The sequence below is a fragment of the Protopterus annectens genome, chromosome 1.part1, assembly GCF_019279795.1.
Source record: "Protopterus annectens isolate FY-2018-M chromosome 1.part1, PAN1.0, whole genome shotgun sequence".
NCBI classification, from domain to species: domain Eukaryota; kingdom Metazoa; phylum Chordata; order Ceratodontiformes; family Protopteridae; genus Protopterus; species Protopterus annectens.
Window position 1 is genome coordinate 1207421172 of NC_056726.1, and position 27131 is coordinate 1207448302.

Genomic DNA, 27131 nt, shown 5'->3' on the forward strand with positions numbered 1-27131 from the left:
GCTTCTCCTCCTGAGGATTTTTCTTTTCAGAAACTCTTCATTCCATGAGGGAGCATTTTAAGTGGGAAGGTCAGGACTTCTCTGATTCAGGAAAAGGCTTAGGGAATTTTTGTTTTACCCCAGCATAGGCCTTTGGCTATACCTCCTGTTTTGGATGTAGTGGAAGATGTTTTTACAGAGGCTTCTCTTAATCCTGATTCTTTGCCTCCTGCTCCGGTTAAACCGGATAGGTATTACAGGGTGCCTGAAGTTCATAAGTATCTTTTTAAGAGTCCTAGGGCAGACCCAGAAACTGTTAGCCAGGGGCCTAAAGGTGTTAAGGCTTCTGTTGTCAAGAATCCGGTTCCTGCAGATAAAGAAGCCAGGGCCTTGGATAGATGGGGAAAGAAAGTTTATACTTCTTCCACTCTAGCTATGAGGGCTTTGAATTGCCAGTTTCACATGTTAAAATACCAAAACTGTCTCCTTTCACAGTTGAAGTCTAAGGTTGATGCTCTGGTGGAAGGTATTGATTGTAAAGAGTTACAAGATTTAGTACATGTTTCTGAACAGGTGGGTAAGCATTCTTTGCAATGTGGTTTTGATGCTGTACAGGCCTCGTCTAGGGTGGCTGCCACTGGGTCAGTTCTTCGCAGGCACGCCTGGCTGAGGGATCAAAATTTATCTGACCATGTTAAAACAAGGATTTTAGATGCTCCTTTACAATCTGATGTGTTGTTTGGTTCTCCTGTTGAGGCAGTTTTAAAGAAAATGGAAGACAAGGCTAAGTCTATGCAGACTGTTAAAGATTTTTTGCAGGTTCAGCCTCCAAAGTTTAGTAGAAATTGGCCTGCTAAAGGGTGGGCGTATCCTTCTTATGATTCCCAGTCTAGGGGTAGATCTAGGCGTGGTAGGGGCAGAGCTCAGGGCTCTTTCAGGCCTAGAACAGGGAGTTCTCCTGCACAGTCTTCAGGTGAGGGCAGGGGTCAGTCCTTTCGTAAACAGACCCAATGACCTACCTTTTCAGCTGCCAGAGCCTTCTCGTCTGGCAGCACCTTTGGGAGGAAGGTTGGCACTTTTCAAAGAAAATTGGAGTTTAATTACCCAAGACAGATGGGTATTGGATATCATACACCACGGTTACAGGTTTTATTTCCATACCTTGCCTCCTTTCAGAGGCATGCCAGACGTTCCTCCTCAACAAAGAATAGAGGCTCACAAGCAAATTTCTCTGTTACTTCAACTAGGGGCCATACAGCCGGTCCCTATGCCAGAAGTGGGCCTAGGATTTTATTCTCGCCTGTTCCTAGTACCAAAGAAGGGGAACACGTGGAGACCAATTTTGGATTTATCTATCCTCAACACTTATCTGGACATTCCCAAGTTCAAAATGTTGACGTTACAACAGCTTTTACCTCTGCTGGGCAAAGATCATTGGATGGTAACTTTGGATCTCAAGGAGGCTTACCTTCATGTTCCTATCAGACTAAGTTGCAGGAAGTATCTGCGTTTTCGAGCTGGGACTTCTCACTATCAGTTCTCTGCATTGCCCTTTGGCTTATCTACTGCCCAGAGTGTTCACGAAAGTTCTGGCTCCAGTGATAGCTTTCTTCAGGCTAAAAGGAATACAGATCTATCCTTATTTGGACGACTGCCTGATTCTGGCTCAAGGAAAGAAGAGCTTCTTCATCATTTGGAATATGTGGTAGCAGTGCTAAGATGCCTGGGGTATTCTGTGAACGAAATAAAGTCCAGTCTAGTACCCTCTCAGGACATGTGCTTTCTGGGTGTAAGACTGAATACAGCATCCCAGATGGCCTTTTAACCCCGGACAAACAAAAGAGTCTTTCCCTTTACTTCCATCAACTATCTCATCAGTCCGGGCTGACTGCAAGGACAGTCCTTCAAGCCTTAGGGTTCATGGCATCTTGTATTCTGGTGCTTCCCAATGCCAAACTGCATATGAGGAAGCTGCAATGGTATCTCAAAATGTATGGACACAGCACTGCCAGGATCTGGACACTGTCATTCAAATAATACCTTGCATTCAAAAGGAATTTTTGTGGTGGGCTCAGGAATGTCACCTAAACAAGGGACTCTCTGTGACCCGGCCAGAGGCGAGTCAGATTTTAACGACAGATGCCTCAGACAAAGCTTGGTGAGCTCATCTAAATGGAAAGTGGATACAAGACAAGTGGCCTGCCAGACTACAACATCTACATATCAACCTGAAGGAGATGTTAGCAGTCCAGTTTGCATTAATAGCTTTCAAGGATTTACTTCTTCCAGGGCAGGTGTTGATTCTAACAGACAACACAACTGTCATGTGGTACATCAACAAGCAAGGGGAACACATTCTTATCCTCTATGCAGGCAAGCAATGATTTTGTGGGAGACTGCTCTCAGTTTACAGCTCAATCTTCAGGCAAGGTTTCTGCCAGGAGCACAGAACTCCTTAGCAGATGTGTTGAGCAGACGAATTATGGATCCCCACGAGTGGAAATTGGATCCTCATGTATTTCAGAAATTGACAGTGTCATGGGGAACTCCAGACATAGATCTGTTCGCTTCTCCACTAAACCATCAGCTGCCAAAGTTTTGCACAAAAAGGTTTCATCCCACAGCTTGGAAAGTGGATGCTCTTTCTTTCAATTGGAGCAATCTTCATGTGTATGCCTTTCCACCTCTGCCTCTCCTCCTAAAGGTACTTCTAAAGGTCAGACAGGACAAGCCAAGGATGATTTTAATAGCTCCAGATCAGATTGGCCTCGACAGCACTGGTACCCATTACTGAGAAGTCTGGTACGGAAGCCTCCATGGCCTTTGCCTTCGATTCCACACCTGTTGTCACAGGAGGACAGCCATTTGCTCAATGTCAAACTTCACTCTCTTCACCTAACAGCCTGGCATATTCTGTTTTGAACCATAGAGGGTCTCAACTTCCACAACAAGTTTTGAATGTGATTTTGGAAGCTAGAAGGCCTAGTACAAGGAAAGTGTACGCAGATAAATGGAAGAGATTTTTATTTTGGAGTGCAGCAAAGGATTTTGATGTTTCTGAGCCTAATTTAAGTGTGGCTCTTCAATATCTTACTGAGTTACTGGACAAAGGTTTGTCCTTCTCTTCTATTAAGGTTCATGCTGCAGCAATTTCAGCTCACTATGAATGTGATCCTCCATTGTTTTCTCATCCTTTGTTCAAGCAATTTCTTAGAGGGGCAAAGAATATAAGACCCCACGTAGAGCTCCTACTCCTGCTTGGGATCTCAATTTTGTGTTGGAGAAACTCACTCTACAACCTTTTGAGCCTGCAGCTACTTCTGAATTGAAATATTTATCATGGAAGACTGCCTTTTTGTTGGCCATTACCTCTGCAAGAAGGGTTTCTGAATTACAGGCCCTTATGGCGGTTGAGCCTTTCTTGATTTTCCATAAGGATAGGGTATCTTTGCGTACTAATCCTTCCTTTATGCCTAAGGTGGTTTCTAGTGTGGCTTTAAACCAAACTATTCATTTGCCTACTTTTATGCAAATCCCCAAAATAAAGGGGAAAAGATTTTGCACACTTTAGATATACACAGGCAGTTGCGATATTATTTGGACAGAACTAAAGGGTTCAGGCAGTCTCAGCAGTTGTTTGTTTCTTTTGCTTTGAGTTCTCAGGGCAAGCCTGTGTCAAAACAAACTATTTCTAAGTGGATTGGGTTTTGCATTGCTTTCTGTTATTCCCATCATGGCAAGGAGATTCCAGCTGGGATTAGGCCTCATTCCACTAGGGCTACTGCCACTTGACAGCCTTTTGAGGGGAGTGGCAACCAAGGATATTTTGGAGGCAGCTACTTGGAGTTCAGTGCATACTTTCTCTAGGCATTATCACCTGCCACTTTACTCTAAATCCAGGGCTGGTTTTGCCACTGCTGTTTTGCAGGGCATTTTGGCAGCTCCTGCTTCCTTGTAGTTTGGCCATCCTCCCTTACCTCTGCTTTGGGATTCTACCCAAGTGTAAGGACTGCAGCAATGTGAGATGAAGAACATAGTACAGTTTTGTACCTACCATAAATGTAGATGTTCGAAGATCCACATTGCTGCAGTCCAGTTTACCCTCCCTCCTTCCCCTCTGTAGTTAGAGGTGGTTGTGTGGGTTGGGTTGTAAATATTGTGTATATTGTATATATTGTACATATAATTAGTGCAAGGGGGGTTGGTTGTTTGTTTGCTGTCTTTTGGTTTTGACCTTTATTTTTAGGGTCTTCTGACATCTGGGGCAAGAAAAGACTGAGGATATGACGTCGGTCATGCGCATTTGTACCCTGACGTCCTGATGTCAGTCAAATGCGCCTTGACCGACGTCAGCCTTATACTTTGATATTAGGGCCGACCGAGGACAGCGGACTACCCAAGTGTAAGGACTGCAGCAATGTGGATCTTCGAACATCTACATTTATGGTAGGTACAAAACTGTACTTTATCTAAGTGCAGCTAACTCTGGGCAAAACTGCAATCCAAATTGTAGCTTGCTACAAATCCCCCACCATGCCCCAGGATTCCCACTTCTCTTTCCTTGATGTACTGGAAAGTATTAGGGTTCAACCAAACACCCTGGTAAAACTACTCGTGTACCAACTCCTTTACACAACGCTTTCTGGAATTCATAAACTCCAATGCCCTGGATCAACTTAGCCACACCCCCACCAAAGGCAACAATATCCTAGACCTATTCATTACCAACATGAGTGACCACACCTGAAGTCAACTCCTCGTTGGTCCGATCCGACCATAAGCTAATCACCCTTGATATCCACATCCCGCCCCCACCCCCCATTAAGGAAAAAACAGTAAAAAAATTCTCCAAAGCCAACTTCATGCTTCTTAAGACAGAAGTGGTGAACTTCATGACACCCTTGCAAATGGACAATACAGTTACGACCGCTGAATCCTACACAAATGCACTCTATAAGCACTTACACGAGTACATGGATCGTGCTGTCCCAAACATAACCAAGACGCTATCCTCCAAAAAAAGAAAGCCAATCTGGTGGTCCCCTGCCATAAACCTGTATAACAGAAGGAAGAAATTGTTGCAAAAGAGAGTAAAATCCCTTGAGTGGAGGAGCTCCCTGGTCAGCCTCAGTAAGAAGCTGAGATCCCTTATAAGATCTTCCAAAGCTAGCTACGAAAACAAAATCGCCACTGATTCTAAGGACAACCACAAAGCATTCTATAGCTATGTCAAGAATCTCAATGGCAATACCCAGATTTGCTCTGAGTTACAGCACAATGGCATGAAAATACAGAACCAACTGATATTGCCAACATCCTGGCAGATAGGTTCAATGCTAACTTTACCCCCCCACCCCCTAAAGGGCCCATAACTATACAGGAAGAATGCAGAGTCCCTGTAATCACAACTACGCAGGTAAAAGCTGCACTCTCTAAAGCCAAAAACACAGCATCCATGGGACCGGACAACATCCCAGGCTGCATTTTATACGAACTTCAGAACGAACTGGCTCACCACCTAAGCACCATGTTCAGTCATAGCCTCACATCAGGCTTTGCGCCCACTGAATGGTGTACAGCAACAGTTATCCCACTCCACAAAGGGGAGCCACCACTGATCCCGGGAACTATCGCCCTATTAGCCTGACGAGCCTGGTCTGCAAGGCCATGGAACGTATCATCATGGAACTCATAAACAAAGACATTGGTAACCTCCAAACTCTGGATCCCACCCAGTTCGGGTTTGTGAATGGCAGATCATGCCTCCTGAACCTGTTTGACTTCTTTGAGGCAGTCACCAAAGCCGTAGATGAGGGTAAGGTGGTTCACACAGCCTATCTTGACCTCGCCAAGGCTTGCAACACCATCCCCATTGTGGAATTATAGCTAAACTAGGTATAAATCCCAATGTCACAAGATGGATTGCCAACTGGCTCACTGACAGAACCCACACTGTAAAAGTTGCACACTCCAAATCTGACCTCAAACCAGTGACAAGTGGAGTACTACAGGGTTCAGTCCTGGGACCTCTCCTGTTTGGTATCAACTTCTCTGAAGTACAGGCTAACACAGAAGGCCTCTGGCTAACTAAGTTCACAGATGACTGCAAACTAGGAACCATAGTCGAGTCCCCAAATGATGTGGAAATCCTACAGAAGGGCCTCTCTGAGACAGATGCCTGGTGTCAGAGCCAAGGCCTCAAGCTCAATGCCAAAAAGTGTATTGTCATCCCCTTTGGTAAAATCTCTGTACCCATGAACTACTACATAGACAGCTGTCTACTTGTGATAAGAGACCTTGGGACCCAAGTGGACAGTAGTCTGACCTTTGATCGTCACATCGCCAGAGTAGTCAGGAAGTCCTTCTACGTGGCACACCTCATTATAAAAGAGTTCTCATCTAGGAAAAAAAGAGGTCATTGTTCCCCTCTACTCGACACTCATTAGACCCATTATAGAGTACAACGCCCCTTTTGGAATGTACCTCACAAGACATCTGCAGCAGCTGGAAAGGCCACAGAAGTACCTCACAAAGAGGATTACTGGCCTCAAACAGATGCCCTACACTGACCGTCTCAAAAAACTCCAGCTTTATTCCGTAGCATATCGCCTACTCCGAGGTGATCTCTGCCTGACATATAAAGCTATGTCAAACCCAGAGCTGTTGGACATGCTACACCTAAAGAAATCCCAATCCCTGCGAGCTACACGCTCTAGGGACCAAAACCTTGTCACCACAATAAACATGACATGCTGGAGTGATAGATTCCTGTCCTAGACACTTCCCGTACTCTGGAACAGGCTACCCATCTATGTCAAACAAAGTTCTTCATTAGCACTCTTCAAGAAAAATCTTAATGAGTGAATGGGAAATAGGAAATACACCCCGGGGACCACTTCTGTGTCTCTGCTCAACAGTGGCACAGGAAAATAACTTTCTTGAGTGGCGTAAGCCAGAGAACCTTGTTGGCTAGGCTTACGTAGGCCCTCGGGCCGATAGCCTAATACCTACCTATGAACCTGTGTGTGTGTGTGTATATATATATATATATATATATATATATATATATATATATATATATACATACAACTAGCTCTGTGTGAACATATGGATAAAGGTGTTGGTGTGTTTTTATATATATATATATATATATATATATATATATATATATATATATATATATACACAACTAGCTCTATAAATTATAATTTACACGTGTGTGTGTGTTTATGAATGGATGGTTAAAAAGTGAGTTGAGATTATCCATAAAGAATTTAAGTCTCTAGCATGTGCTGCAGCAGGAATTAACAGAGGATTGAAATTAAGAGGGTTTTAAGTGTATGTCTTTAAGGGGTGGGTAATATGTACTAAATCTGGAGTTAAGAGAGAATAAATGTAAGGATCTGGGGGTGGCTGGGGAATTGGGAATGAGAAAGCAGGCAGTGGGAAACAGTTACAGTAGCAGGAGAAAGTCACCCTATGCAGGCAACTTTAGCACATGTAATAGTAAAGAGATCCATTTAAAATTGTGTACATTGCTAATTATGGACTAAAAAGTGCTTAGTGATTTGTTGGGAACATGCAGACTCATTCCTAGCCCAAATTATATCTTCTAACAGTGGATAAAATACTGAAGTGGGAGGGGCAGTCACAGACATTTCCTTAGCTTGAAATGACAAAGTTGCTTTTACAAACAATTAACTGAGAAGAGTTAAGTCAAGATTTGCTCGCAAGTAATTTAACTGGGATTGCAAGTTTAGTTGCCAAATTAACAATAAAGATATACAGTAGAGTTAATGTGTATTTGCTATTTTACATGTCTTTTGCAAGTTGAAAAGGAAAGTAGAATGTTGTAGTCAGGGGGTTCAGTAGTAGATTTGTGATGCCTTATAGTTTATTGTAAAAGAAAAACCCAAACTTTAGCTTGAAGTTACCTAAAAGAGAAATGTGGTAAGAAAATAGCAGTTAAGGTAATAGTTTCTAAAGCAGAGTCGAAGACAGAGCTAGAAGCAGTGTGATAGTGTGAGTTGTGTGAGTTATGTGTTTTTGTGTGAGTTGGCTTCTGGCTTCTCTTACTTTTCTAGTAAGATTCATCTCTTGACCATATGCTTGTCTATCTTTAGATCTTCCTTTTTTTACCTTACTTCAAGTGAAGCAATTTTTGAAAGAGGTTTTATATATCCAACCATCTCAAAGGCAAGTGGCTCCTTCTTAGATTCTTAATATTGTAATCAACTCAACTAAACCTTAAGGCATCACCGGTCAAAGCCAGGACCATAAATAAAAAACTACATATCCACCTACCTTGAAGTCAGGTGGCTCCTTCTTGAGATCTTAATATTGTTCAGAAAAAAAAATACTGCTTCCTTTTGAACCTGCTCATAGCAAAATTAATTCAACTGAACCTCAAGGTATTACTGCTCAATGTCAGGACCCTAAGGGGGAAAAATATATACTTTCTCCAAGCGCTCCTCACACTCGAGAATATAGGCATCTGTACTGTGCAGTTACTGAGACATGGTTTAAATTGGTAGAGAGTACCTCAGCAGTGCAAGGTTTCAATGCCTTCCACACCTTTAGACCAGTAGCTGCACTAACAAGGGCTAAAGATGGAGGTGTCTCAATACACGTTGTCCTCAAGGTTGGTCAAACAGGATGACTGGCTGGAGTTCCTCTGTGTGAAGAGTACCATAGACTAAGTCCCATACCATATCCTAGTTAGCTACAGGCCACCCTGCATATCCCAAAAAAAGCTCACAATGCTTACTTGGACCTACTGGAGACACTTACTCTTGGGAGACATTAATTACTACTCTATAGACTAGAAATCCTATATGGCCTCAAATCTACAGGCAGAGATTCCTGGACTTCATAAATACAAAAAAAACGTTGACCAAATAGTGAATATGCCCTCTTGAGACTCTAACATACTGGACCTCATACTCACCGATGTAGGAGAATGCCCCCCCCCCCCCAATGTCTTACCCTTCTGCTAGAGTTTGACCATAAAGCTGTCTCCTTCAAAATCAAAATCAGCTCTGTAACCGCAGTAAAACCAGTAACAAGAAGTATTTCAAGGCAGAAAACCTTTTATTAAGTGATGGTCTGTGCACCTCCAAACCCTGAGAACACAGCAGCCTATGCCAAATTGCTCTCAGAAACTCTGTATAACTATGTCAGTGGCTGCATAGATGCTACTGTACCCAGGACTAGCCCCATAAACAAACTACCCTGGCAGCTTCCCAGATTAAACATGATAAACAGCATAAAGAAAAAAAATATGGCAAAAATCAGGAAGGGTAATTCCCATAAAGATAAAAACATTGTCATGAAAATAAATGGGAAGCTTATGTCAAACAAAGCCAACTTTGAGGTTAAGATAGCCTCCCAGGTGAAAGATAACCATGAGTCCTTCTTCAGATATGTCCGATACCTCAAGGGCAGCACTCAGCAAAGTGCTGAACTGGTGATTAATGGTGCCACATTCATCGAGCCTGGAGACATAATGAATCTGTTAGTGGGCAAATTCAGTTCCAACTCTACCCCCAACCCCACCCCAACCATCCCCTAAGAAGTACCATCAAACATAATCCCTCCAACTGTACTAGGATACATGTACTGGTTGCACACACTGAAGCCAAGAATACAGTCTCAGTGGGCCCTGATAACATCCCAGGATGCCTCCTGAATAGTCTAAAATACAACTTCTCGAGACCCCAGGACTCACTACTTAACTGTAGTTTTACTACAGGCTTTGTGCCACAAGAATGGAGGACTGTGACTGTCATCCTCCTTTGTAAGGGAGGACCTTCATCAGATACTGAAAACTACTGACCCATTATTCTAACTAGTCTTATTTGAAAAGTCCTGGAAAGAATAATCACGAAAGGTATCATCAAGGACATTGGAGACCTCCTGACACTAGATCCATCCCAGTTTGGCTTTGTCAAAGGAAGCTCATGCTTATGAACTTGGTAGAGTTCTTTGAAAAGTTTATTAAAGCAATGAATGAGGGGAAAGAGGTGCATACTGAATGCCTAGATCTGGCTAAAGTATTTGATACAATACCTCACTCGGGCATTGTCAGCAAAGTTGTGAAACTAGACATAAATTCATTTATAACATGCTGGATAGCTAGCTGGCTCACTGACAAGAACCCAAGAGGTTAGGAGTGGTGAGACCAACTCTGCAAAGAGGCCAGTCACCAGTGGAGTCCTTCAGGGCTCTGTGCTGGGCCCACTTCTCTGTGGCATCTACTTCTTGGAGGTCAAAGCCAATGTAAAAGGCCTCTGGCTGACCAAGTTCACAGATGATTGCAAACTGGGAGCAGTCATTGAATCCATCCAAGATGAGAATACCCTTCAGGAAGGTCTAACACACACACAAATGCTTGGTGACAAGCCATGGCTTAAAACTGAATGCCGGTAAATGCATTATAGTACCTTTTGGAAAGTCAACCACTCTGGGTAACTACGTCACCAGTAAAACACCACTAAGAGTTGATTCACTAATTAGAGATCACGGAGCTCATGTACAGTAGATAGTAACCTAGCCTTTAACCAATATGTGTACAAGGTAGTAAGAAAATCCTTCTGTGTTGCTCAACTTATAAGTAAGGGCATGGCATCTAAGTCCAGAGATGTCACAGTACCACTGTACTCAGCCCTCATCAGATGCATCATAGAGTATAATGCCCTCCTTCTGTATGTACCTGAGCAGGCATATGCAGCATCTGGAATGTCCACAAAGGTTCATTATAAAAAGAATACAGGGAGTAAAGACAACATTCTACACTGATTACCTCAAAGTCCTGTCTCTTTATTTGGTATCTTACAGACTTCTGAGATGGGATCTTTGCCAAATATACATGACATCCCTGGACCTTGTTTTGATGAACCTTTTGCACATCCACAAGCAAAGAGCATCAGCACTGCTAAATACAAAGACATAATTTTTGCTTGTGACATAAATAGGACATGTTTGAAAGACAGATATGTTTTCAGAGAATTCCCATTTGTGGAACAGGGTCACCATCCATATGAAGCAGAGTTCTTCCCTAAACGTATTTAAGCAAAACTTGGACCAATGGATAATTAATCAGAAATTCATCCTAGTCTGGTGCTTGTGTCTCTGATGGTCAGAGGCAGGCAGTAAATCTCCTCCTATACAAGTCAAATCCATGGATAACATTGGGTTGCATGACTAAGCTTATAAGGGCCCTAGTGGTCATTAGCCTAGTATAGACCTATGAACCTGTATGAAGTTGTTATCTTGGAAAACAGAATTGCTTTTTGCACTGACTTCTTCATGAAGAGTATTTGATTTGCAAGGTCTTATGGTGAGTCATCCTTATCTTATTTTTCACAAAACTTCCATGACACCCCCTCCCCCCCATTTTATAGGTGAAGGTCATTTAAGAGTTTACACTAAGCCAGGCTGTTCATCTCCGTTTATTCTTCCCAAAGCCTAAAAATTATACACTCTGGATGTTCACAGTCAATTCAGATACTACATTAACAGAAAAAAAAAGCCTCCAGGATTGCTGATAATCTGTTTGTCTCCTATGAAAGTAAGAGAAAGGGACAATCAGTATCCATGCAGGAAATTTCTTAGTGGTTGTCCATTTATATTGATTTTTATTATTCTCACCATAACAAGACACTTTAAGCAAATTTGAGGCCCATTTTAACAGAGCTCTAGCTACTTCTGTGGTATTTTGGAAAGGGGTAGACTCTAGAAGCACACTAGAGGTAGCAGTTTGGTCATAGGTAAACACCTTTATCAAGCAATGCTAACTACACTCCTTCTCTTAATCCAGAGCAGGCTTTGCTAGAACTGTTCTCCGGATGCTTCTGGACTCGGATCCATCTACCCCCCCCCTTGCTTTTTGAGCTGTGGTGTTCATCACATATAGCTTAGGCTATGGCAGCAATGATCTAATAATGAACATAGTACAGCTCTGCAAGTAAGCTAACTACAGTAATAGATGTTGGAGTAGATCACTATTGTAGTAGCCACACCTTCCCTCCGCCTCCCTATTTTTGTTATTTTTTTGCCAAAGTGTGGGATTTTTATTAGTGTGCATCCTGTTTGGCAGTGCTCTGATCTCCTTTTTATGAGGAAAGAATACTCTGAAGTTTTGGTGCCCTAGCCACTGATATTTTTCTTGTTTCCCTCATGCAGGGCAGTGATGAGGATACATGGAAAGTGCCTTAATGCTTTGGAAGTTGAATGTTTGGTCCAGTCCATGGCAGGGGGTTATGTATAGCTTATGCTGTTGCAGCAGAGAAGTATTTAAATGTCTACAGATATCCTTCCTGTGAACACTGTTGCAGTATTCATAGCCGGCTTTAAGCATAGGCCAACTAGGTGGTTGCCTAGGACATTGCTCTACCAGGGACTGTTTTCCAGTATTTGTTTATTTTGTTTGTAGTAAAGAAAAGGTTTCTTTAAAATATGTTGAATGAATACAGGAAAAAACTGAAGAGTAAGACAAACTGTGAGAAAATGAAAGAAAAAAGTAATCTGGATGGTGTAGTAGGTCAGGATGGGAGCACCGGCTGGTGTGTGTGGGGGGCACTGTGGAGCTCTTTTGCCTAGGGCACCAGTTAACCAAAGGCCGGCCCTGGCAATATTAGTAACAAGTGGGATATTCCATTATGTTTAGCCATAAGTCTGGACGGGTTACCAAAACATAAGCATTTTCCTCTTCCATCATACGTCCGCAGTATGAAGGCTGACAGCCTAGCTAGATAGGATTTTGTAGATAATTCTGTCATTTGTAAATATTAATGTAAGCCACATGCTTGTTCTCTTAAGTGTTAGAAAATTAAAGTAAATGTTGAACTTCAAAAATGTAACCACATTGCACTCTGCTGGAGGAAAGCTGATAAGTCAAGCATTGTATAACTGATCTCAAAACTCGGAGCCGAGATTTCTGAATGAATAGGAATTCTTCCTATTGTTTTGAGACCAGAGTTAATGGCTAGAATTTACATGTTTAATGTCTTTTATTGCTCTGGCTTCCTGACTAGCTGCAAGATCAAAAGGGCTGTTACACTCTGAGTTTCTGTTAGCCTGGGAAACAGAGAATAATGATGTAATCTGAAATGAGTCAGTGGTACTGTGTTATCAGTTTAAGGACAGAGAGAGAAAGAATCAGAACATTCTGCATTTGTTTTCAGAACTGACATCGCCAGCACTGCCATGCTCTATATGTAAGTTTATTTTAGAACTGTGTTCGCTCTTAGATATAGATAAGAAATAGGAAGTCTAGTCTAGCTGTTTTCTGTATTGATGTCAAAACTTTTCTACTGTATTATTTTAAGCATTTTTCTGTGATCTCTGAACAATTGACTAGCACTGTGTAGTAAGAAGTATTGTCTTGTGTTCTTATTATTTATTATTAAATATTGTTAAACCTTTCAACTGTGGCTGTTTATGTAGAGATAATTTAAGCTCTAGAGTACATTGCATGTATATAGTGATACTGTCCAAGACATTCCAAATAAGCCTTGTTGTTCATCACACTTACCATTTGTATAATAATTTTGCACAGTAATAATTGGATACCCTTTGATAAGGGCCTTATTAGTAGCTGATATTAGTGGTTGATGGCAAGTGGTACTACCGTATAGGCTGGGCAGAAGGGGCATAGATGGAGAACCTGTGCCAGCCTTCTCCAGGAGAATGTGTGTGTGTGTGTGTGTGTGTGTGTGTGTGTGTGTGTGTGTGTGTGTGTGTGTGTGTGTGTGTGTGTGTGTGTGTGTGTGTGTGTGTGTGTGTGTGTGTGTGTGAGCTACTTGGGCAGGGACATGAAGCACTGGTTGGACAGAGAGGGTGCTGGAGGTTTTAGCTTGACCACTAGGCCGAGATCTGGACCCTATAGATGTGCCAGTGGGGAGTCTTATTGGGGATCTGGAGAGAAAGGGAGAAACCAGACCCAGACTGACTGTGATCTCTGTGTGCTCTTAAGGGAAATACTGTGTGTATTTGTTATCCTTCCCAATGTGGACGCCCCCTCACTGGTGTTAGTGATGAGGATTGAGGCTCCTTGATTGCTGGCACAGGCGTCACACGCAGTATGACCAAAGCATGCCAAGGCTATAAGGTACATAAGGGATGTATGAGCATGAAAAACTTTAAAATTTTTCAAGACCAGCCTGAACAGTGAACCTGCTTTTTTCATATCAACTTAGAAGCGAAAATTTGGTTGTGGGTAGCAAATACCTTACAGGAGCAACCATATTAAATTATTTGTCTAGGAGCCTATCGTGGTTATGCAAGACTTAAGCAAAACGTTTTCTCTACTGTTACCCAGTTTCAGAGGAATTACTTTTCTAAGGCTAGCCCTCTATTTCCTAAAGAGCAAAATGCCCTACAAAAGGGTAAAATATATTCAAAAAAAGAGGTGTCAGGACAAACCCAAGCAGGAGTTTAAGGAATCCAAATGCTCATTTCCTGACAAACCAGCCTCCTTGTGACTCTCCACCTCTGCCTCTCACCTCCCTTCCATACCTCAGTTTGTCTCTTACCTCTATCAAAGAAGTCTTCCTATCTTTTCCAGTTTGGGAATAAATCACCTTATCTGTCAGTTTAGGACAATACATCTATCCAGATAACCAAAAATGTTTGTTCTTCTCATTGAGACGAAAGTAATCACAGCCACAGGGATCCCCATTATTAGTGATGGCTTCAAGGGTCATTTCCTACCTTCATTGTCAAATGTATGGGGGATAGTTGAGGAAGGCTTCGAGAACTATTGTAAGGATCAATTTGGCATACTGTAGAATTCCATTTCTGTCCTTCAAACAAAGCAGTACCTTTGTGTTTTCCTATAGGATATCTTTCTCTACTGTTAAGGTTACCCATTTCCTGTCGGATAGAGGAAGAGTAGAAAGGGTCTTGTGCAAAGCACCAAGAGATCTTCTACTTCTTTCTCATATCCATCCTAAACTTGATAGACCTCAATCCTGTTTGTCTGCTAATGAGAATTTGAGTTTGTACTCACCATCATCTGACAATGAAAGGAGGAGGAGGAGTGGGTATCCAAAAGCAGCCACCTTTGTAGTACATTCTTTCTGCTCGATGATTATAACTCACCAAGTCATATGGAACAATTTCTTTAACTGACCATCCAAGACTCCTATCATCTTTGCTTCAGTTAAAGAAGCTCCACTGGCAGTAGTTGAGGAGCTGTCTGTGGGTTCTTGAAGTTCATTTTGATCCACATGGGACAAGTTCCATATTACACATGCATGGATGTATGGTAGATATTGTCCTTGATATTGGAGGAGTGCACTTTTAGGGATCACAACTTGATGTGGAAGACACTACACAGATCCCTCATGACCTTGATTCACTTCCAGCATGCTTCATCTTTGTACCTAGGATGCCACTGCCCAGTATACCCAAAATCCATAAGCCATTTACTTATTACTTGACTCATCAGATGAACAAGAGCAACATCTGCTTGGAGCTGAAGTTAGGAAAGTTTTTCTTTTTTTATCTGGCAAAGGAACTGTTCAGTTCATTGTTTTTGATACTGATGAGGATAATTTGACTTCCTTCTCATTGACTGCACTCCTGATGTCCTGTCTTTTAGAGACACTTAGCTTTCTGTGGACTGACTTGTTGTTCCTTTGCTTTCTTTCAGAAAATGCTAAATTGGAGTTTGGAAAAGGATAAGGAACCCGGTGTCATTCCTCCCATGAAAGCTGCCCTAATGGATATAATCAGAAGATGATGATAGCATCTAGATTGAGCACCTTCTGCTCCTGACAGTACAGATGCATCTGTAGCCCCCCACTTCCCATCAGTGGAATGACATCCTGACTAAGAATTCCAGTGCAGATTCAGATTCCTTTGTAATTTTTTCAGTCTAGCTGGGATCCCAGAGAACACAGCACCTTTCAATATTGCTTTGAAATAAGAATACCAGTGCTTTAAAGAGAGTGGGCAAGAGAATATTCTCTTCAAAAACCCACCCATCAGATAGCCTGCAGAATGAAAATCTGTAATAAATGACTAGTGTGTCTGCCAGAAGTACATCTTTTTTATGGTTATTCTCAGTTGATGCATATTTTTGTTGATTGACATATTGACATGATTTTAGTGAAAATTACTAAAGAATAGATGTTCATGTTATGTATTGCACAAACTTGTTTTAAATTATGTTTTTCTTTTAAACTAGTTTCATATTAACATTAAGGGCTGTTCTTGACACAATTGTAAATTTTAAGGAAGATGCCTGAGCTGTCTTGTGTTGTTGTCCAGGTCTGCACTGCTTGATGAGAAGCGAAGACTTGAGGCCAGAATTGCACAGCTGGAAGAAGAACTAGATGAGGAACAAAGCAACTCAGAGCTGATAAATGACCGGTACAGAAAATCAACCATACAAGTAAGATGAAACAGGGGTGTGTGGGCTGTAGTGTTTATGTAAATTAGCATTACATGGTAAAAAGACTGCTAACAGTACTGAGAGTTAAGCAGCTATTTCAGAGGATTTCATGAGGTACTAGCAGTGAGCAGGTAAATGATAATTCAAACTGCTGCCAGAAATCAGACTGCCATCTGTTCTCACCAGAGGGACATCCTTCCTCCCAATGGCACTTAACTTGCTACTGACAAAATTGCTTTTGTAATGCAGAGAGATGTCCCCTTTCCCTAGTTCTTTCCTAATGTATATAGAGTTCCCAGTTTTGCAAAAGCTTGAATCTAACTTGCCAAATCAATTGTGTGTGTGTGTGTGTGTGTGTGTGTGTGTGTGTGTGTGTGTGTGTGTGTGTGTGTGTGTGTGTGTGTGCTTGTGTGTGTGGATGTGGGTGTGTGCGTGGGTGGGTGTGTGATAGGTCTCTCTTTTTCTCTCTCTCTCTCTCTTTCTTTTTTTCTTTGTTGTTTTTTTCAGAATAAACACCTGAATTTCGCTTTTGTCCATTTGCACTCTGTATCAGAAAGTAGCACAGCAGGAACAGGACTGCTATGCATGTCATAATTTTTGCATGGATGCAGTCCATAGCCCAACTTGTTGAGAGGCCTGCAGGTACTTAGACGAGATGTATTTTTACCATCAGAAGTCAATAATACTGACTTAAAAAAATTAAAAAACAGAAGAAGCCAAGAAGAATTCCAAGTTGGAATTATCACTCTTTTACGTGCTTGCCAACTCCGTAATGTATTCTAACGCTGCAAAAGTTGCTTTACAGCAGTGCACTTTTTAAAGGTTTAATGTCATGAGTTTGCGAGCCTTTCATAGATTCATAGGTTCTTACTGTGCTTACCACCAAGTAGACCACCGAGAAACTCTTCCACATCTCCCAGTACTTGTGGGAGACTAGCAGTGTTCCAAAGTAAGCAGACCTTCTGCATATTGTTAGAGATTATGAATATAAGGCTGAAATTAATTCTGTTGTAAATATGCTAAAAGATAAAGCATAGAATAAAAAGTTTGCTTGAATATATGTATAGAGTTTAGCAATGTAAAATGGGTATTCATACTATATGTATCTTCACAGCATCAGAAAAAGCCTAACAAAGCAATATTGGAAAGCAAGTATTATATGCTTTTCTCATGTTTGCAGAACAAATATCTAAACTCAGCAATATGTGATGTTTTTTCAGTAACAACCAACCAGATGTTTCCTTTAATGTGATTGCTTGCATGACCCTAACTAACGTTCCTAGCTTGTATCCAAAAACAGGGGGAGTGAGTGGATAATGCCTTGTATAAGGTCACTCCTGTAAAAGCACAGTAACTAATGTTTATGTGAAGTACTTCAGATTTCTACAGTTTTCTACAGTTTGCAGCAATAATACAGTTTATTAGAAGTCTAAATCTGGAGTGAGACTGCAGTGCAGGAAGGTGAGCAGTGCCATAAATTCTCCAAAAAAGGTACAATACAAAGTTGTAAGACTGAAACCGCCAGTTTTGCTGTATCAACTTCACAAGTGACTACAGAAACTTTTCAACCATCTACAGTAAAGCAGCTTGGCCATCTGCCTCTTTGTTGACTGGTAAGAAAAATTTGCTGGGTTACATACAGTATGAATGCCATAAAGGTAATAATAATAATAACAGAATGAAATATATATACAGCATATTAGCAAATGTAAAACCTTATTAGGGCAAGTTAATAGTAAGGTATTATGCAAATAGATTGCAAGTTAATAGTAAGGTATTATGCAAATGGATTACAATATTTGACTGGTATCTGAAACAAAATCATGTGTGGTATAAAAAATGTTTATTGAAGTACAATGCACAAGAATAACAGACAGACAACAGCAAATATAAATAATGTAAATATAAACATGTTAGTTAAGCTAATATCTGTTTTCTTTTTTACATTTTTTTATAATTGTATAGCAACACCACACCAAACAGTTAAAGTTCTGAATTTTAAAAAGAAATAAAATCATAGATGGTATTAGTCAAACAGTTTTTGTAAAATTAATGGCAGGACAGTTACATAAATAAATTAAAAAATACTGAAATCCATGTAAGCTAACTGTGAAATAATGTCTATGTATGTAGTATAAATGCATAGTTATGCAAATCACAATCAAATTAAAGGAAAAATGCCAAAAGAATTAACTATAGTTTATAAAGTATAAAATGTGAGCTCAGACCTTCCTAGACTAGATGAATAGTTACAAGAAGTGTTGGAAAGATAAGATAAACTAGACTGATTGCCAGACAAGTAGCTTGATTTTTTCTAAAGCATTATTGTTATTAAAACATAATTGTTAAAATGTTTACAGGCAACCCTATTTGGTAATTGGTATAAAGTGTCACAATCGTGCATAGATGTCACTGATAATCTGTTTGCAAGTAAATGATAAAAGTAAAAAAAAAAAAAAACCTCAGTTGCATCAAATACAGCCAGCAGATGGGCTATAGTATACATACAGTTCAAATCAATTATGCAGGAGGGTATAAATACCTACTAGTGGTAATAAACAGCAAAAGCTTTATAAAAAATGATCAAATCAGACAAAGGTCCATAGTTTGTTAACCTAATAAAGCAGATAAACAATAGTGCAGTATACTACAGGGGAGGGGCACTCTCTCAGTTTTACACTGACTGTATAAGCCGTACTGCACAAAGGTCTGAAATAGAGCTACAGGAATAAATAATATTTCATTCCTTCTTGACAATACTCTTTTAGGGGGGAAGGAAAAAACAGGTATTAGTGCATAAGAAACACTGGTAAACAGATTAAATCTGAAAGTCCAAGATATTTATGCTAGTTATTATTGTATTGTTTAGTATTAAATTGTATTTACAATCTGCTAAACTGTAAAGCTATACACAAGAGAGAGTAAAGATATGTAAAAAAATTGAACAAGAATGGTCACTATTTTTAATACGTTTTTGGCAAGACAATGTTGGTATGCAAAAAGCATAGTTGCCTCTGGTGGCAATTCCACTAAATATTTCTAAAGAGACATAAACATTTTCCAAGATTTTGCTTAATATTAATGTTATTAAATTTGTAAGATTACACTAAATGTACTTTACAGTCTTTGTATGTACAAATGCAGAAGAATTCAGTGCAAATGATAGTCTTTGTATGTACAAATGCAGAAGAATTCAATACAAATGAAATGAATGTCTAGCAATGAATATGTGTAGAGAAAAAAATGGGTCCAGGATAGCTACTAGATTGAAATGCATGAATAGCAAACAGTCTGTGTAAATACATACTGTACATTGTAATAATACTGCGGTGGTGGTGCTGCGGTAGCGTTGTCGCCTCACAGTAAGACGTTGTCCTGCTTGATTCTCGCCTAGACTGTCTTCTGTGTGGAGACATGCGTGAATGGGCGTACCTTCGTTGAAGGTTGTGCGTCAGGGCCGGCAACTCCGCACGTAAAAATCTACTGCCAATCATTAGCGGACCGGAGTTCTGCTGTGGCGACCCCTAACCGGGAAAAGCCGAAAGACACAAAAACAACAGGATACATTGTAATAAGTTCAAAAGTAATTTGTCAAGTTGTAATATTATCACTGGTTTCAAGTTGCAGTTTTATCATTGGTTTTTGGGCCATCATTTTATCTGTAATAGTATTGATTACCCCAGCTAGAAAAAAAATTATATTAAAATATTGTATTCATACAGCTAATGGACTAATATGTAAACAGCATTTTTCAGAGTATATTTCACTGTCAATTAAAGTTTATGGGCAGTTCAGAAATATGACCACAATGTTATGGTTAAAATGACATTGAAACTGTATATTTTCAGCAGTGTATAAATGCTTGCAGTAGCACATAGTTCTTGTCTCTCATTCTGTAATTGCAAAAGAATAAATTAATCAAGTTAAAAAATAAAATTAAAGCAGACACAGCCCATAAATGATGAAAAATTGCATTTTGATGTATCAAAATAAGACTAAAGGTTTTGTTTCTTAATGTGTTTTCTATATAATGTTATCAAAAATGCATATCAGTATAACGTGTTTTGAGTTTGTTTTAAAAAAGAGGGAATTGTTAGAGATTATGAATATAAGGTTGAAATTAATTCTGTTGTAAATATGCTGAAAAATAAAGCATATAGTAAAAAGTTTGTTTGCATATATGTATAGAGTTTAGCAATGTAAAATGGGCATTCATACTATATGTATCTTCACAGCATCAGAAAAAGCCTAACAAAGCAATATTGGAAAGCAAGTATTGTGTGCTTTTCTCGTGTTTGCAGAACAAATATCTAAACTCAGCAGTACGTGATGTTTTTTCAGTAACAACAGACCAGATGTTTCCTTTCATCTGATTGCGTGCATTTGTACATTTTCACTTCAGCAGAACTGCTGACAGGACAACAGAAAAGTCTAAAAACAGACATTATGTGACTTCCCACAGAAGGACAAAAAAGATACCAAGAGGAAATAACAAAATCTATGTGCGTGACTAGCACTCTATGTAACAACTGTAAGTAATTCAGTTATGTGAGAGAGGGACAGAGAGGAGTATTTTATAGAAGTCATTGTTCGTATCTGTAATGAAGGAAAACTTTGTAAATACAGAAAGAGGATGTGTCGTTTGTTATAAAAATAAGTTATCTGTAACTGTGCTTATAGCTGCAAAATATATTTCTTTATCAGTGTGCAATTTGAAAGGCTTGGTGCTTTAAACAGACTACAGATGGAGTCATGCAAAGCTCTGTGTCTCTGATTCAGCAGTAAACAGCACAGCAAGACTGTGTCTTAAGAAGACTTTGGATCCAGTACAGCATAGAAGCAGAGCACAAATTAAAATACATTTTTCACATATATCCCCAGTAAAATTTGCAATCACCCATCAAGTCATCTAGACTAGTTTTAAAGGTTGTTAGGAATGTAGTCTTTTTGATAGAAGTGCAGCCTTTTCCTGAAATTTGAGATACATTTGGCTAGTATCTATCAAACTACCTGGTGGTGCTCTGATGTAATGTTATAGGTTTAGGTCTGTAGAGTGGGTGTTTGCTTTAAAACTGACTCTGTTTAGGTAAAGGACTTCAAAGAGTACTGATTCATTCACAACACAGAAGGCTAGGCAGAGATGACCAGGAGTCCATACAGTTAACTCTTTCATTTGACAAAGGTTATGAGTTGCTGTCATCAAAGGTCAAACCACTGTAAAAAATGTGGTCATCATCTGATGTACTTGGACGTTTCACCCCATGGCAGGCAGTTCATACAGTGGTCCTTTCTGTGCTGGGTCCTTATGATGAGGAACTTTTATAAGAAAAGATCTCAGAAGAAGGTGGAGAAAGTAACTGTGCAGAACGTCAGAGCAGCTTCAGCAAGAAGTTTTTTTTTTTTTTTTTTTTTTAATTATTGTAACAATTCTGCCTCCAGGGAACAGCATTTGTGCCGAGTCTGTAGTAGCCTTCAGGATGATACTGTCTCTTTGTCTTTACTACCGTATTGATATTGATGAATGACACACCTACCTCATTCTTCCGTCGTTTTTATTTCCTGCTGATTAACCTAGGATCCGAGATTACTTTAAAATTCATGATTCTGTGTTGTCCTCCCCATCTGTCTTAACTAGTTGTGTCATCTGCCTTGTGGCAGATCTGAGTCAGCAACTTTTCAAGGAGCTTCTCCAGCTGTCAGTTTTTTCATCTTCTGTGGACTAGATACTCCTCAGATATCGTTTTCTTTAGCTGTCACCAGGATCCAGCATTCTGAACAGTTATCCTTATTCCTCATCTTTTATTTTTCCCTGCAAACTGTTGAGACTGTAGGCTGGGATACCATATCAGTGCTTCATGGATTTCACTGTCTGTTTTTCCTTCTTTTTGACAGACAAAATTCTCAAGCACTCTGATGTTGCAGATAAGTGAAATAGTTTGTCTCTACCAATTAGATTATTTCTAACTACTTACAGTATTGTCTGCCTTTTATTTAGACTTTCTAATAATTTTTCCATTTTTTTTTCAGTTTTTCTCTTTTAGGTTCATGGGTCCATAGGTAGGTACTAGGCTATTGGCCCTAGGACCTATGTAAGCCTAGTCAAAAAGGTACCCTGGCTTTCGCCACCCAAGAAAATTATTTTCCTCTGTCCCTATGGAGCAGAGCCGCAGAAGTGATCCCCGGGGTAAATTTCCTATTTCCCATCCAATCATCAAGATTTTTCTTGAAGAGTGCTAGTGAAGAGCTTTGTTTGATATAGATAGGTAGTTTGTTCCAGAGTAGGGGAAGTCTCTGGGACAGGAATCTATCCCTCCAGCATGTTATGTTTATTGTGATGACAAGGTTTAGGTCCCTAGAGCGTGTAGCTCGGAGGGATTGGGATTTCTTTAAGTGGAACATGTCCAACAGCTCTGGGTTTGTCATAGCTTTGTATGTTAGGCAGTGATCGCCTCTGAGTAGGCGATATGCGACAGAGAAAGCTGGAGTTTTTTGAGACGGTCTGTGTAGGACATCTGTTTGAGGCTGGTAATCCTCTTTGTGAGGTATTTCTGTGGCCTTTCCAGTTGTTGTAGATGTCTTGTGAGTTTTTTGAGACGGTCTGTGTAGGACATCTGTTTGAGGCTGGTAATCCTCTTTGTGAGGTATTTCTGTGGCCTTTCCAGTTGTAGATGTCTTGTGAGGTACGTACCAAAAGGGGCCTTGTACTCTATAATGGGTCTAATGAGTAATGAGTAGAGGGAACAATTACCTTTTTTTTCCTGGATGAGAAACCTTTTGTAATGAAGTGTGCCATGTAGAAGGATTTCTGACTACTATGGCGATGTGATTATCAAAGGAGAGACTACTGTCCACCTGTGTCCAAAGGTCTCTTATCACACTTTCGGTGTTAAGTAGACTACCACCTATGTGGTAGTTCATGGGTAAAGAATTTTTACCAAAAGGGATGACAGTGCACTTTTTGGCATTGAGCTTGAGGCCATGGCTTTGACACCATGCATCTGTCTCAATGAGGCCCTTTTGTAGGATGTCCACATTGTTAGGAGTTTCGATTATAGATCCTAGTTTTCAGTCATCTGCGAACTTCATTAGCCAAAGACCTTCTGTGTTAGCCTGTACTTCAGAGAAGTAGATACCAAACAGGAGAGGACACAGGACTGAACCCTGTGGTACTCCACTTGTCACTGATCTGAAGTCGGATTTGGAGTCTGATACTTTCACAGTGTGGGTACTGTCAGTGAGCCAGTTGGCAACCTATCTTGTGACATAGGGATTTATACCTAGTTTAGTAAGTTTATCTATAATTCCAGAGTGGGGGATGGTGTCGAAAGCCTTGGCGAGGTCTAGATAGGCTGTGTGAACCACCTTACCCTCATCTACAGCTTTGGTGACTGCTTCTAAGAAGTCTGTTAAGTTTAGGAGACATGATCTGCCTTTTACAAACCCGAACTGGGTGGGGTCCAGAGTTTGGAGATTACCAATGTCTTTGTTTATAAGTTTCATGATGATACGTTTCATGGCCTTGCAGACCAGGCTCGTCAGGCTAACGGGGTGGTAGTTCCCGGGGTCCATGGTGGATCCCCCTTTGTGGAGTGGGATAACCGTCGCTGTGCGCCATTCAGTGGGCACAAAGCCTGAGGTGAGGCTATGATTGAACATGGTACTTAGGTGAGATGCCAATTCGTTCTGTAGCTCATGTAGAACGCAGCCTGGGATGTTGTCAGGTCCCATGGATGCTGTGTTCTTGGCTTTGGAAAGTGTGTTTTTTACCTGTGCAGCCGTGATTACAGTAACTTTGTATTCTTCCGGTATAGAGATGGGCCCTTTAGGGGGTGAAGTTAGCGCTGAAATTATCTGCCAGGATGTTGGCAATATCAGTTGGTTCTGTATATTTAGTGCCATTGTGCTGTAACTCAGAGCAGATCTTGCCATTGAGATTCTTGACATAGCTATAGAATGCTTTGTGGTTGTCTGTAGAAACAGTGGTGATTTTGTTTTTGTAACTAGCTTTGGAGGATTTTATGAGGGATCTCAGCTTCTTACTGAGGCTGACCAGAGAGTTCCTCCAATCATGGGATTTTACTCTTTTTTGCAGCAGTTTCTTTTTTCTGTTGTAGAGTTTGTTTATAGCAGGTGACCACCAGATTGGCTTCCTTTTTTTGGAGGATAGCATCTTGGTTCTGTTAGGGATAGCATGATCCATGCACTCATGTAAGTGCTTATAAAGTGCATTTGTGTAGGATTCAGCAGTCGTACCTCAATTTCCGTCTGCATGGGTGTCATGAAGTTTGCCACTTCTGTCTTAAGAAGTGTGAAGTTGGCTTTGGAGAATTTTTTTACGATGGTTTCCCTAATGGGGGGTGGGGGCGGGATGTGGATGTCTAGGGTGATTAGCTTGTGGTCGGATCTGACCAACGAGGAACTGACCTCTGGTGTGGAACACCGGTCACCCATGTTGGTAATAACCAGGTCTAGGATATTGCTGCTCCTGGTGGGAGAGTGGATAAGTTGATCCATGGCATTGGAATTTATGAATTCCAGAAAACATTGAGCACAAGAGTTGGTACATGAGTAGTTTTCCCAGTTAATGGTAGGGTAGTTAAAATTGCCCATTATTAGGGTGTTAGGTAATATTTTCCAGTGTATTAAGAAATGAGGAGTGGGAATCTTGGGGCATGGTGGGGGATCTGTAGCAAGCTACAGTTTGGATTGCGGTCTTGCCCAGAGTTAGTTGCACTTGGATAATCTCGGATACATTATACTGAGCATCTAGCCTGGAGGTGTGGATATCCTTAATGAATATGGACACGCCTCCGCCTTTAGTGTTTCGGTCCAGGTTAGGTGGCCGAAAGGTGTGGTATGAATTATAGCCTGGTAATGCAGGGGTACTCTCTGGAGCCTTGAACCAGGTCTCTATCACTGCACAGATGTCGATGTTGTCCATTTTAAGGAGTGCCTCGAGTGAGTGCATTTTGAGGTTTAGACTTCTAGCATCGAGTAGCAATACCCTCAGATTCTTCTTGCTTGTAACTGTTAGGGTGGTGAATTTGTCATTTGAAGCTTGCCTAAAAAAGGCACTATAGGGGCGGCTAGAGCCTTAGCCAGTATCCGGAATCCCAGGGGCAGCAGGTGTAGGCCATTTCTGGCAAAGCATCGTGGTTTGTCGATCATGTCATCCCAGGCAGACAGATACTGGATCCCCTTAGAATGACACCAGAAGCTTAGCCAATTGTTGAAGTCAGTCATTTTGTCCTTGTACTGTGGTATCATTCTGGGTGATGGCAGGATGCTACTCAGGGCTAGGGTCATACCTGCCTGGGCTACAGGATCGGACAGCTCTTCCATGTCCCTTTTCATGTAGTCCAAGGAGGTACGTTTCAGGTCATTCACGCCAACATGGACAATGACAGAGTCGTATTTGTACTTGTTGTGGAGTGACCTGAGTGCATGCGTTATGTGGTGGATCCTGGCACCTGACAGGCAGCTGACAGTAACTTTCTCCTTGTTTAGCCTGGTGAGTGGAACATCAGTGTGCCTGACTATAGAGTCACCTATGACTAGAGTGTTGGGTACGTTGTTATGCCTTATGGGCTGTGGTTGAGTGGCACACTGAGTTTGTGGGCTATGTGTCATTTGGGTTGTGTTGGGGGGTGGAGGTTGCTTGTGTTTCTGCTTTGGAGATCCCTGTTGCTTGAGCAGGTTTTTACTGAGAGTCTCCGCGAATGTAGGTGTGTGTTTTGTGTTTCTATGTGTGTATTTTGGTGGTGTAGGTTTTGAGGGACTATGTGCTGAGTGTGGTGTGGTGCAAGTGTTTACCTTCTCCTCTTGACTGTCTAGTCTAGTCTTGGGTGAAGAGGCCTTTGCTTCCAGTTTGGCTATATAAGTGCATCTCTCACAGGTTGTAGTGTTGGGTGGTAGTAGGAGAGGGTTGTCTGTGTACATGAGGCAATTACTGCATTGCCCCAAGATGCCCAGACTCATCAGGTAGACAGGAGAAAACACCGGGAGCTGACCCTTAGACATGCCTGGATAGGTGCTTATTTGTTAAGTACTAGAAACTGTTTTCCTCTAGACAGTGAGGAAAGTTGAGTCCTGTAGTAATTTGTAGCTTATTTAGTGCTTACAATAAGTTCTGAACAAATGCTGAGCTCAAAGAAACAGACTTGAGTGCTGAAACAAAAAAACTGGCTAGTTCTAAAAACAAAATTAAGCTAGAAGGCTTTCCTCTAACACAAAAAGGCTTGGGGGCATAGAAGCTACTTCAGCAAAAAGAGTCTCAGAGCTACAGGCCCTCATGGCTGTGGAGCCTTATCATATTTTACTCAGACAGGGTGTCTCTGAGGACCAATCCTTTATTTATGCCTAAGGTGGTTTCCAGTGTGGCTCTTAACCAAACTATTCATCTGCCAACCTTTTATCCAAATCCGCAGAACAAGAGGGAGAGAATTCTGCATTCCTTGGACGTGCATAGACAGCTAGGATTCTACTTGAGCAGGACTAAAACTCTAAGAAAAACTGAGCAATTATTAGTGACATATGCTGCAGGATCAGTAGGAAAGGCTATTTCAGGGTGGATAAGCCACTGCATTCGTTTCTGCTACTTTCACCATGGCAAACTTGTGCCCAAGGGCATTAGGTCTCATTCTACCAGAGCTGCAGCTACTTCAGCAGCCTTTCTCAGAGGAGTACCAACCAAAGACATTCTAGAGGCTGCTACTTGGAGTTCTGTTCACACCTTTACAAAGCATTATCATTT

The 27131-nt window shown here is 41.0% G+C and overlaps 1 protein-coding gene across 4 annotated transcripts in view; it reads left to right on the forward strand.

The window, feature by feature from the left end:
* The window catches only part of LOC122809252 (myosin-10-like), a 3714157-nt gene that overhangs the window by 3272774 nt on the left and 414252 nt on the right, over window positions 1-27131 (forward strand). For all 4 annotated transcript variants that reach the window (XM_044080584.1, XM_044080595.1, XM_044080606.1 and 1 more), the window contains one exon: window positions 16255-16378. In XM_044080584.1, the coding sequence (XP_043936519.1) occupies window positions 16255-16378 (124 nt within the window). The remainder of the gene's footprint in view (window positions 1-16254; window positions 16379-27131) is intronic.